General features: G+C 37.0%; 1 protein-coding gene across 1 annotated transcript; it reads right to left on the minus strand.

Moving 5' to 3' along the window:
* Positions 1-414: 414 nt before the first annotated feature.
* On the minus strand, positions 415-1,152 carry LOC110218958 (olfactory receptor 5P80-like). Its single transcript, XM_021001998.1, has one exon. It carries the CDS (start codon positions 1,150-1,152, stop codon positions 415-417), a length of 738 nt encoding a protein of 245 aa, XP_020857657.1.
* Between the last annotated feature and the right edge of the window lie 11,127 nt (positions 1,153-12,279).

Here is a 12,279-nt window from a genome sequence, read left to right on the forward strand (position 1 = left end):
TCTATGAGTATAAATTATCTAGTCCAACATGGGGAATTGAGGCCCAAAGAGGTCAAGTGAATAGCAGTTTTGAACTCAGAGCTAATGATTCCAAAAGTAGTGCTATTTTCACTACACCACAGATATTAGAGATAACCTAGACCAACTCCTGAATTTTAGAGGTGAAACTGACACACAGGGAGAGTAATTCTCTCAAAGTCAAAATCCATAGTGGGGCTAAAATCTAAATCTCTTTAGACTTCCAGTCTAGCACTCTATTAAATCATATTACCTAAATAATTACATTTCCTTGTAAAAATCTTATTTTATTGAAATTTTCAAAATATTTTAATAATTAAGAATGTCTTTTACTGTTGACCAGTCTTCTTAAGGCATCTTTAATCTCCTTGTTCCTCAGGCTATAGATCACGGGGTTCAACATTGGATCACCACAATATAGAAAATGGATACCACTTTGTTCTGATCTGTAGAGTAGCTGGATGTAGGCATTACATAAATAAAGATAATGGTCCCATAAAACAGAGTGACTGCAGTGAGGTGAGAGGTGCAGGTGGAGAAGGCTTTGTGTCTTCCTTCTGTTGAGTTCATACTGAGAATGGTAAAGAAGATATATAGATAGGAGATGACAATGGTAACAAGAGCTATAGATATTATTACTGCTGAATAAATAGCAGGGAGTATTTCTGCTGCAAAAACATGATAACAGGAAAGCTTAACCAATGGAGAGAAGTCACAGAAAAAGTGATCGATTACATTGGGTCCACAGAAGGATAAATTCAGTAAGCAGCCAGTATAAGTTACCCCATTCAGACAACCACCTATATAGGAAATCACTATAAGCAGAAGGCAAACCTGGTCAGACATTTTCACAGAGTAAAGCAAAGGGTTACAAATGGCCATGTACCGGTCATATGCCATGGATGTGAGCAAGAAGGACTCTGTGGCCCCAAAGGTCACCAGAGAACACAGCTGGGTAATACAGCCAGAATAAGTGATGATATTTTCTTCCTCTAAAAAATTTGCGAGCATGTTAGGTGTAGCACCTGTAGAATACCAAAAATCAACAAAAGCCAAATGACTAAGAAAGAGGTACATGGGGGTGTGAAGCTGGGGACTCAGCCGGATTAAAATGATTGTGCAGAAATTTCCCATTACTGTGAATACATATATCCCCAGAAATAACACAAAAAAGATAATACAAAGAAGGGGATCATCTGTTAATCCCAGCAGAAGGAAGTTGGTGACTGCTGTGTAGTTTCCTGATGGCTTAGACTCATGTGTGATTCCTGGTATAACAAAGTGAAGATAGAGACTCAATAGGATATTTTATAAATAGGTTTCATTCTATTTTCCTCATTTTTAAATCAGATTAACTAATGACATTAATTTTGTTTATCTTTTCAAAGAACTAGTTTGTAGTTTTATTGGCTTTGAGCCTTTATTTATTCATTCATTCATTCATTCATTCATTCATTTATTTATTCACTCACTCATTTATTTATTTATATCTTTATTTCCTACTTTGTCTGTTTTTAAATAATTTCCAAGATTTCCTCGGTTGTGCATTTTTTTTTGGTTTATTTACCGAATTTCTATTTTTAATTCTATGTTTAGTTAGCTTATTTTTTCCATATTGTCAACATGTACTGTCCAGGGTGTAGTTTTTTCATCTGATTATCATTTTAGACTTATCCCAGTAATTCTGGTATGTTATCTCATCACAGTTTTCTTATTCATGGCCTACATCTTTATTTGTTCCATTTCTTATTTAATATATTTTATTTCCCAAAATTACATGGTAAAACAATTTTTAACATTTCTGTTTTTTAACTTTTGAGTTCAAAATTTTATCCCCCTCTCTCTCTTTCACTCTCCCCTCCCAAGACAGTGAGCAATCAGATATTGTACAAGAAGACTAGAATAAAAAAGAATGAAAGAAAGTGAAAACAAAATTTGTTCCATTTCTATTCCCTCTGAGACTCACATGAAGTTGACACTCTAGAAATACTATCTTTGAGCTCCCCTTTCTACTCAGTTTCTTTGTTATTGCCTCAATAGGTCTTGACTCATCATTCCTTTTTTCTTTCTTTTTTCTTTTTTAAATATAAATTTATTTATTTTTAGTTTTCAACATTTACTTCCACAAGATTTTAAGTTCCAAATTTTCACCCCAGCTCAATCCTCCCCCCACCCCAAGATGGCATGCATTCTGAATATCCCTTCCCCTAGTCTGTCCTCTCTTCTATCTCTCCCCCCTCTTCTCTTATCCTCTTCCCCTTCTATTTTCCTATAGGCAGGATAGACTTCTGTACCCCATTTCCTGTATTTCTTATTTCCCAGTAGCATGTGAAAACATTTTTTTTTAAACACATGTTTTTAAAACCTTAGGTTTCAAATTTTCTCCCTTCCTCCCTCCCCATCCACCCTCATTGAAAAGGCAAGCAACTCAATATAGGTTATACATGTGCAGTTATGCAAAACACTCCCATAGTAGACATGTTGTGAAAAACTTACTCTGTTTCCCTTAATCCTATCCTGCCCTCCCATTTATTCTATTTTTTCTTTCCATCCTGTCCCTCCTTCTGATTACCTCCTTTCCCAATCTGCCTTCCTCTCTATCACCTCTCTGCTCTCTTGTCCCCTTCTCCCCCTATTTTCCTGTAGGGTAAGACAGATTTCCATACCCAATTGAATGTGTATGTTATTCCCTCCATAAGCCAAATCCTATGAGAATAAGATTCACTCATTTCTTTTTTCTATTGTGCCTTATTCTTAGAGACATCAGTTCATGAGAGAAGAAATGTCAGAGGGAGGCAATGCCCTGATGCAGAAGCTTCCTTGTGTGCCAAATCTAGTTGCCCATCCACAACCTGATAAGTATCCTTCCCAAAGGTTATGTCATCTAGTCCCAAGCTCTATCCTACCCTGTTCCCTCCATCATCATAGTCTGAGTAGTGGCTGCGCTTAGGATCTTACTCATCCATTCTACAATTCAGAGGTTCTCTACTCTTTTGTGTCATGTACTGCTAACCTTTCTCAGAATGACATTTGTTGCCTACATTCATAAATTAAGGAAATGAGAAATTTCAGTTAGAGGTTAGTAAAAATAACACATCCAAGTTTACAGACCCATTAAAATCCATCCACAGACACAATGGGGTTTGGTAGACTCCCCATTCAAGATACTCCCACTTACCTTCTTCTAGAGCTAAATGTTGCACAAAGAGACACACCACTCTCTTAGAGGAAGTAGCTTTGTAGTGAAAATATTTCCTCCAACTAAATCTACCATGAGTTCCCCACCTCCCACTACAGATACAGCCCTCTGCTCTTATGGGAAAGTTATTCAACAGCACCCCATCCTTCCCTCTGGGGCAACCCTTGCCCCATGCAATCCTCATTTCCAGCTCCTTCTCTTCGTCCCCTGTCCCTTTTAAATGTAAGATAATAGGAACAACCATCCCCTCACAAGGAGGATGGTAGAGGTGCATTTGTCCACCATTCATATAATGTCTGATTGTGCAACTCCTTCTAATAAAGATAGTCACCTATGGGAAGTCAGGGAATATGGTGAATGGTGCATAAGTTCAAATCTACTTTGACTCTCCTGATTTTTTAAAGTTAAATGAAAAATGAGATCACATCAGAGGAGAAATAAAAAAAATTATCAAAACTGACTATACACCATGAAATATAATATTCAACCTCTCCTTGCCTAGTGGTCTGCCTTCACATATTTTTATCTCCCTCATCTTTAAAAAATCTTTTCACTAGAACCTACAATTTCTTCAAGCTACCAACCTGTATCTTTCTCTCTTGCTTAACCAAACTTCTAGAAAAAGTTGTCTACAATATCTCTCTACAGAAAAGGACCCACATGTACAAAAATATTTATAGCAATTCTTTCTGTGGTGGCAAAGAATTGGAAATTAAGGGGATGCCCATCAATTGGGGAATGGCTGAACAACAGGTGGTATATTAATGCAATGGAATACTATTGTGTTATAAGAAATGATGAGCAGGTGGGCTTCAGAAAAAACTTAGAAAGATTTGTACGGACTAATGCTGAGTGAAGTGAGCAGAACCAGGAGAACATTGTACACAGTAACAGCTATGTTGTACGATGACTAACTTTGATAGACTTAGCTCTTCTCAGCAAGGCAAGGATCTAAGACATCTCCAGAAGTCTCAAGATGGAAAATGCTATCCACATGCAGAGAAAGAACTATGGAGTTAGAATGCAGATCAAAGCATACTATTTGTTTTTATTTTTTCTTCTGTTTTGTTTCCTCTTTCTTATGGTTCCTCCTATTGGTTCTAATTCTTCCTTACAACATGTGAAGATAGGTTTAATAGGAATGTATATGTACAGTCTATATCAGATTGCATGCCATCTTAGGGAGGGAGGTGAGGAGGGAAGGGGAGAAAAATTTAAAACTCAAAAGCTTATGGAAGTGATTGTTGAAAACCAAAAATTAATTAATTAAAAATTTTAAAAAAAACACAAAAAAGAATGAAAGACAAACCACAGAATAAAATCAAATCAAATCACAAACAGAAAAAATCTCTCTCCACTTTCTCTCCTTTCATTCACTCCCTAACCCTTTTCAATCTGGCTTCCAGCCTCATCACTTAACTGAAACTGTTCTCTTCAAAATTTCTAGTGATCTCTTAATTGTCACATCAGATGGTCACTCTGCATGTTTTCACAAGCTGTGTCCTAGCTCCACGTATCCTTTCTCTATACTCTTTTGGCGACCACATCAGCATTCAGGCATTTATGATTCTCAGATCTATACATACAATTCCAGCGTCTCCTTGCTGATCTGTAGTCCCCTGCCACTGAATGCCTATTTGACATTTCAAATTGGATATCCCAGAGACATCCCAGACTCAACATGTTCAACATAAAACTCATTCTATTCCCCCAAAATCCCACCATCTTCCAAATCTCCATTTGTGTCAGACAGTCTCCAAGATTCCAACCTTGGTACTACCCTCAACTCCTCATTCTCCCTTACCTCACATGTCACAAATGCCAAATCTTGCTACCTCTACCTCTACCACAGAGCTGTGATCCAATATCCCTTTTCTTTACATATATAGCTATCATATTAGATCACACTCTAATCACTCCCCAATTAGATTACTAGAGGAACTTCCTAAATGATGTCCCTGTCTCAAGTCTCTCCCCACTTCATTCCATCCTCCAACCTGCTGCCAAAGTAATTTTATTTAAATATATATCTGAACATATCATTGCCCTACTCAACAAACTCCAATATTTATTTTTGCCTCTGGAATGAAATATAAACTCCTCAATTTAGCTTCTTAAAGACCTTTTCAACCTTTCTACAATTCATGTTTCAGGCTTAATTTTAAATGACTCCCCCAGCCACACTACACTATCCAGGCAAACCGGCCTGTCCCTCGTGTTGTTGTCAGGCCACTTCAGTCATGTCTGACTCTGACACTATTTGGGGTTTTCTTGGCAAAGATATTGGAGCAGTTTTGCCATTTCCTTCTCCAGCTCATTTTATAGATGAGGAAATTGAGGCAGAGTTAAGTGACTTGTTCAAGGTCACACAGCTGTAAGTCTCTGAAGTCAGATTTGAACTTATAAAGATAAGTCTTCCTATCTCCATGCTCAGCACTCTGAATCACCTGGTTACCCCTGATGTACAACAATGCATCTCACAAATCCATTCCTTTGCACTGGCCATCCTCTATAGTTACAACATACTTCCTCCATTTCTCTTCCTCATAAAATCCCTCCATCCCTTCAAGATGCCACTGAAGATGCCATTCCTGATCTTCTCAACTGCTAGTGTTCTCCCTCTAAAAATACTCAAATTTAATGAATTTGCCATTATTTGTATTTCACACATTCTGCATATATTTATATTTGCTGTTGTCTCTTTCATTTGAATATAACTTCCTGACAACAGAGATTGTGTATTCATTGTATTGTATTCACAGGGCCTGGAACATTGGCCCAGAAAAGGTGCTTTATAAATACTTTTGATGGATTGGTTAACATACCAGACTAACTGAAAATTTAAACAAAATAGAGGATTACCTACAAAAATTTTAGATGCTCAAATTAACAGAACATGAAATAGAGAGCATAAATATCAAATTAAACTAGTTTAAAAGAAAATGAAATTGAACTAGTTGTAGAGAAACTGCCAAATAAGGGGCAGAACCATGGTCAAGATGGATTTGTTGATGAATTCTATTCAACTTTTAAACAATTAATATCTATATTACTACCTAAAGTGTTTTTAAAATTGGAATAGAAAATGCTATTAACCCCTCCATGAGACAAATATAGTTCTAATACTTAAACCAGGGAAATAAAACAAAGAAAGAAAACTTTAAATCACTTTAACAAATTAATATCAATAAATTTTTTTCAGATAAAATCTTGTCAAAAGATTATAGCACCATATCAAAAAAGTATTCCTTATGATAAAGTTGGTATATGAGGAAGACAGTTAGCATGATTAACCAGACTACCACTTTATTCATTGGGAAAGAGCTTCTTGTCTCCCCAACCCATATAATGCTAGCTCTGGGTTTTAAATACATGCTTTTTATAATTTTTGAAAAATATCCTCCTATGCCTATGCTTTTTATGGTGTTTAGTTTTTTTTTTAAACAGAAACTAGGGTTGTCCTTTCTCAAAGGATCCATTTTTTCTAATTATCGTGATGTAGCTTGGGATGTTTGGGGATCCAAGGGTCAGTAAGGAGAAGAGACTACTGACTAGTCTATCATGTTGCTTCCTGTCCACAGGGTTTGGATTTCTTCTCTCAATCCAAAATATAAACATAAAAAGATACAATTGGGTGATATTTTTCCAGTGTTATTCATGGCATGCTCTCACAATGATATAATCTCCCTTGATGCCTTTCTGTTATATTCCAAAAGGACATCTAATTTGCAGGGACTGGACTAGAATCACAGACTCCTACCTGCTGGACCACTCTTTCTTCTCATTTTGTGTGTTGTCTTTTTACAGTTGACCATCCTAAACACCACATTTTAAAAATCAGTTTTAGGACTCTGTGATATGCTTATCCCGCCCTGGACAAGCAAAAAGAATTCAAACCTAACCTGTTGCTCTGAGAGTTGCAGGCTTAGACAGACAGCCTTCTTGTCTTGGGAGAGACTGAGACCATTCAGAAACCTAGGGAAGGCTTTGCACCAAGCAGAACTGAGTTGCTGAACTGAGTCTTTGGCAAAGGAGAGGGGATCTGACTGTGGCTAAGAGGGGAGCTCTTGTCAGTGGCAGCTTGCATGGCAGCACAATGGCTGTGGTAGAGAGAAGGAGAGAAGACTATGGGCATTTTTTAACTAGAGTTAAAGAGTAGACATTGGGCATTGAAGGCTAAATTAAAATAGCTAAGCATCCACTCATAAGGACATAGTCCTTTCTGTGGTGGCTGCAATGAACTGAAAATTCTGGTTGTGACTCTTTCTTTGAGAGTTACAAAAGGCTTAATTCCCCAACTCCCTCCCCAATTCTTGTTGTGGCTGGCACTTTCTATATGATCTTTTCTATTTCTCTAAGCTGTTTCTATTTCCTGCTTTTTCTTTCATATAAAAATTATGAGCAATCATAACTTCTTTATGATATCTGTCAGTATATTATTTGCATGCAGGCAGGCTATTGAGGATGCCAAGGCCTAGCTTAATATAAACAGGATTAAATGTGTCAAAGGTTTAAGCCTCTTTTCAGAATGCTAGGAATTCCCCAGCTAGAGGCTAAGCTGATCATGAATTTTATGGTTTTGGTGTAACTTTTATAAGCTCCTAAATTACAAAGATAGTTGCACCATGTGACTTCCAGATTATCAACACCAAAGCTAAAAAGGGTCATTGTTGGACCAGACAGAAGTGTAATTTAGTTTCAGGAATCTTTGATCTCCAAGCAGGGGATGGAGTAGTGACATAGAGCAAGAGAAAATCATACCTCCTGTGATGCACAGTGGTAGGAGAAAAGTGTTGTTGAGAAAGAATCTGGATCATCCAAACATCTCTAAGCAGAGAATAAGAGCCAGAAGAGTGAACGTTTCATATGTTTGCTTTTGCTTTCTACCCTAACCCTCCAAACTTCTGCCAGTAGCAGCAATACCTAAGGGTTTCACTTATCTTACAACATATCACCTAACTTGGGTCTCTCAGCATTAAGGAAGCAGGAGAATACAAGAGAAAGAGCAGTAGAGTTGGGATTCTAGTGATTATTCTATCATACAAGTAACTTTCCCAGCCTGGCTTGAGTTTCCACATCTATAAAAAGGAATTGGACTAAAAAGTCTTTAAAATCCAGCTAGGTCCCAATTAGTATGAATAATGAATTTTCTGGAGTAGTTGCATTATTTGAATTCACACTAAATATTTCCACTGGGCTAGAATTAATTACCTCATTTTACACGATTATAACTTGAAATAGTGTAAATTCACATATATGCAACTACTTCAGGGCCTTCATTAGTCACATTAATAGGGACTTAGTTGTATCTTTGTTAGTGGTTCTTAACCTTTTTCGTGTACCATGGATGCTTTTGAAAGTCTGGTGAAGTCAATGGAATAGTATTTTTAAATGCATAAAATAAAATCGATAGGAAAAAAATGATATTAATTGTATTGAAATATGGCTATCAAAATATTTAAAAGATAAGTTCTCAGACTTCAGTTTAAGAAACTTCTGTTATGGAAGTGTCGACAGGACTGTCAAGGTCTTGGTACACACACCTGATTGCCAACTGGGTTTCAATTTTTAAAAAAAATAGTAACAGTCCTCTGATTTATGTGCTTATCAATTATCTCTAGTTCAAATGTCGCCTTGATTCTATATCATCTAGAAGGCTTCCTACTGTTATCAATTGTCTTATTGATTGAGAGCTGGAAGAGATCTTAGAGGTCATCTAATCCAAACCCCTTGTTTTAAAACTGAGAAAACCAAACCCCCAAGAATCCAAATGACTTCCTCCAAGTCACACAGATGACTCTGGTCAAGCAAGGACTTGAACCCTCATCCCATAACTCCAAATAAAAGTTCTTTCTATGGCATCACACTCTCAAAAGAATACAAGTATTCTACTGGGAAAAAATGATTTAAGATATCTGACAAATAATTTATATCTCCTTCTTATCATCTAATAGAGGTAGGAATTACCTGTTATTTATATAAATCGACTTCTATGATAATCAAGCACTTCAAATATATTTTCTCATTTTATCCTCATGATAGTTCTGTGAGATAGGTAGTGCAAGTATTATTAATCCCACCTTACAGATGAAGCATCAGATGTTCAGAGAGGTCCAGTAACTTGTACAAGGTCATATAGCAAAGTCAGAACTTTAAGTCAGGTCTTCCTGGAGAAACAGTTTCAATGACTAAATTCAATTGAAAAGGCATTTATTAAATGGCTGTTCTATGTAAGGCACTGTGCTGTTCTTTAGGGATACAAAAATAAAATGAAAAAACAGTACTACTACTTTCAAAGAGCTTTCACTCTACTAGGTAAATATACATTTGCCCAGACACATGTGCGAGATAATTTGAGAAGGGAAAGAGAATTAAAAAGTAAGGGAATTGATAAAGGCTTCCTTTAGGCACCTGAGATGAGTCTTGAAGATAGCTAAGGCAGTGGACTCATGAATTAACTACTGTCAGAGATTTTCTGTGCCATTTCCCCTACCTATCAGCCTGTATTATCAAGGGTCAGGCGTGCCTAAACATGATAGAACAAAGAATTGCACCCCAGCAAGCCTACCTTTAAAATGAGAATTATTCAAACACACTTAACGACAAGTCTCATTTATGTAGGATTTTTAAGTATTTGGGGATTGATTCCCTTAGGTTCTTAAGTATGCTTCCCTAGAAATCAAATATACATTAAGTCATTAGCAAAGAAAGACCTATACATGCTATAATTTGAGGTGTTAATTATAGTTCCCAAAAATTATACTTATGGCTCTATGATTTCTCAAGGGATCAGTTTGTTCTGTTTTTATTTCTGTTTGTTTCAATATCAGAGCTCTATATTGTCCCATGTCACTCCGCTTTGAGATCTATGTCTCTTCATTCTGACTAACCTTGCAACAGCAAAGTGGAGACTTGCAGAAATAATAATAACATAAAAATGATCAATAATAATAATAGTAGCAACAGCAGTAGTAGTGATGTTGTTGTTGTTGGTGGTGGTGGTAGTGATGGTAATAGCATAATGCTTTCATGGGGCAGCTAGGTGGTACAGTAGATAGAGCATTGGACCTGGAGTCAGGAAGATCTGAATTCAAATCTAGCCTCTGACACTTGCTTGCTTTGTGACCCTGAGTTTACCTCAGAGTTTATCTCATTTGTAAAATGGAGATAATGATAGAACCCACCTTGCAGAGTTGTGAGTATCATCATTATAAAGTGCTTGGCACACAGTGAGTGCTATATCAATATTAGGTAGTAGTAGTTTCACTCCATTGGTGGTGGTGGTGGTGGTAGTGGTGGTAGTAATAGTAGTAGTAGTAGTAGTATCAGTAGCAGCAGCAGCAGAATTAGTAATAGTAGCAGCAGAATTAGTAGCAGCAGCAGAATTAGTAGCAACAGCAGCAGTAGTCATAGCAGCAGTAGCAGTAGTAGTAGCAGCAGTAGCAGCGGTAGTAGTAAGTTTGCAAATGCTTTTCAAATGTCAACTCATTTGATACTGCAACCCTGTCAGACAGGTGCTATTATTATCACCACTTTACAGATAAGAAAATTGAAGCTGAGAAAGGTCAGCTTCCAAGAGACACAGCACTAGATATCTAAGTCGGGATTTGAATTTAGATCTCCCAAGCCAAAACTGTATACACTGCTCATCATCTAGAACAAGGCAGTCAGTCAACAATCATTTATTAATTGTCTATTATGTTTTAGGTGCTCTAGGATATGGTTTTTTTTAGTTGAATTAATCAAATCTACTCTATTAATCACATTCACTGGATAATTGTATTACCTTCCAGTTTACTCTGCCATTCAATCTATAGCAAATATCTTTAAAACCAACCTGAATCTATATCTCTAGGCTTCTTGTAGACACTGCAAGGTTTAGAGTAGGGGAACAGCGTTGCTAGATCTATAAAGAACCTTAAAAAATATCCTAACATTGGGATGAATGACAGATCAAAGACAAGAGAGAATGGAGGTGGAAGGTGTTTTAGAAGGCTGTGGCAATAGACAATGTAGAATGTGATTAAGCCTAGAATTAGGGTTGTAGCTGTGAAAATAAAGTAATAGTGTTGGGAATGGGGTTGAGGGAATTGATGAAAGTCTGTTGGAGAAGTAGAATAGACCAGACTTAGCCACTAAATGGATATGAGAGAGGAGGGAGAGGGAAAATGATGACACCAAGTTTTTGAATACAGGAAACCCAATGAATGGTTTTGCTACTGTTAGAGATGGGGAGAAAAATGAAAAATTGGTTTTGATGGATTGATAAAAAGCATGGCTTCGAAGAAGTTAATTTTGAGGAGCTAGTTAATTAGCTAGGTAGGTGTGTTCTATAGTTAGTGATGTGACTCTGAAGCTCAGAAGACAGATAAGTGTGGAAATACAGATTTGAGAGTCAAGTTAAGTCCACAAAGCATTTATCAAGGGCTTAATACATGCCAGGCACTGTGATAATTAATGAAGATATAAACAAAGAGGGAAAATATGGTCTACTCTCTCAAGGAATTCACATTCTGATGAGTAATTTTCACAGAGGATTTATAGATTGAGTTATTTATTTAGGAGATAATAGTTGAAATCATGAGATTGAATGAGATCACCAAAGCAGGAAGAAGTGTAGATAGAAACAAGAAAAAAAGTTGAACACAAAACATTAGGTACCGCCTTCACTGAAGAAGCTAGGTGGCACAGTGGATAGAGTACTGGCCCTGAAGTCAGGAAGACTCATCTTCTTGAGTTCAAATCTGGCCTCAGACACTTACTGTCTATATGACGCTGGGCAAGTCCTTAACCCTGTTTGCCTCGGTTTCCTCACCTGTAAATGAACCGGAGAAGGAAATGGCAAACCATTCCAATATCTTTTCCAAGAAAACTTCAAATAGGGTCATGAAGAGTCAGACACAAGTGAAACAACTGAACAACTACTACCTTCATTAAGAGGCTAGGGGGAGACCAAAGAGAGTGCGGTATCAGGGAGCAGAAAGTATACAGAAGGCAAGATTAAAGGCATCAATGCTACCAAAAGTCACAAAGGAAGAGGGGGAACTATTTGCTATGGTGAT

Source organism: Phascolarctos cinereus, unplaced genomic scaffold (assembly GCF_003287225.1).
Source record: "Phascolarctos cinereus isolate Bilbo 61053 unplaced genomic scaffold, phaCin_HiC Scaffold_9;HRSCAF=440, whole genome shotgun sequence".
NCBI classification, from domain to species: domain Eukaryota; kingdom Metazoa; phylum Chordata; class Mammalia; order Diprotodontia; family Phascolarctidae; genus Phascolarctos; species Phascolarctos cinereus.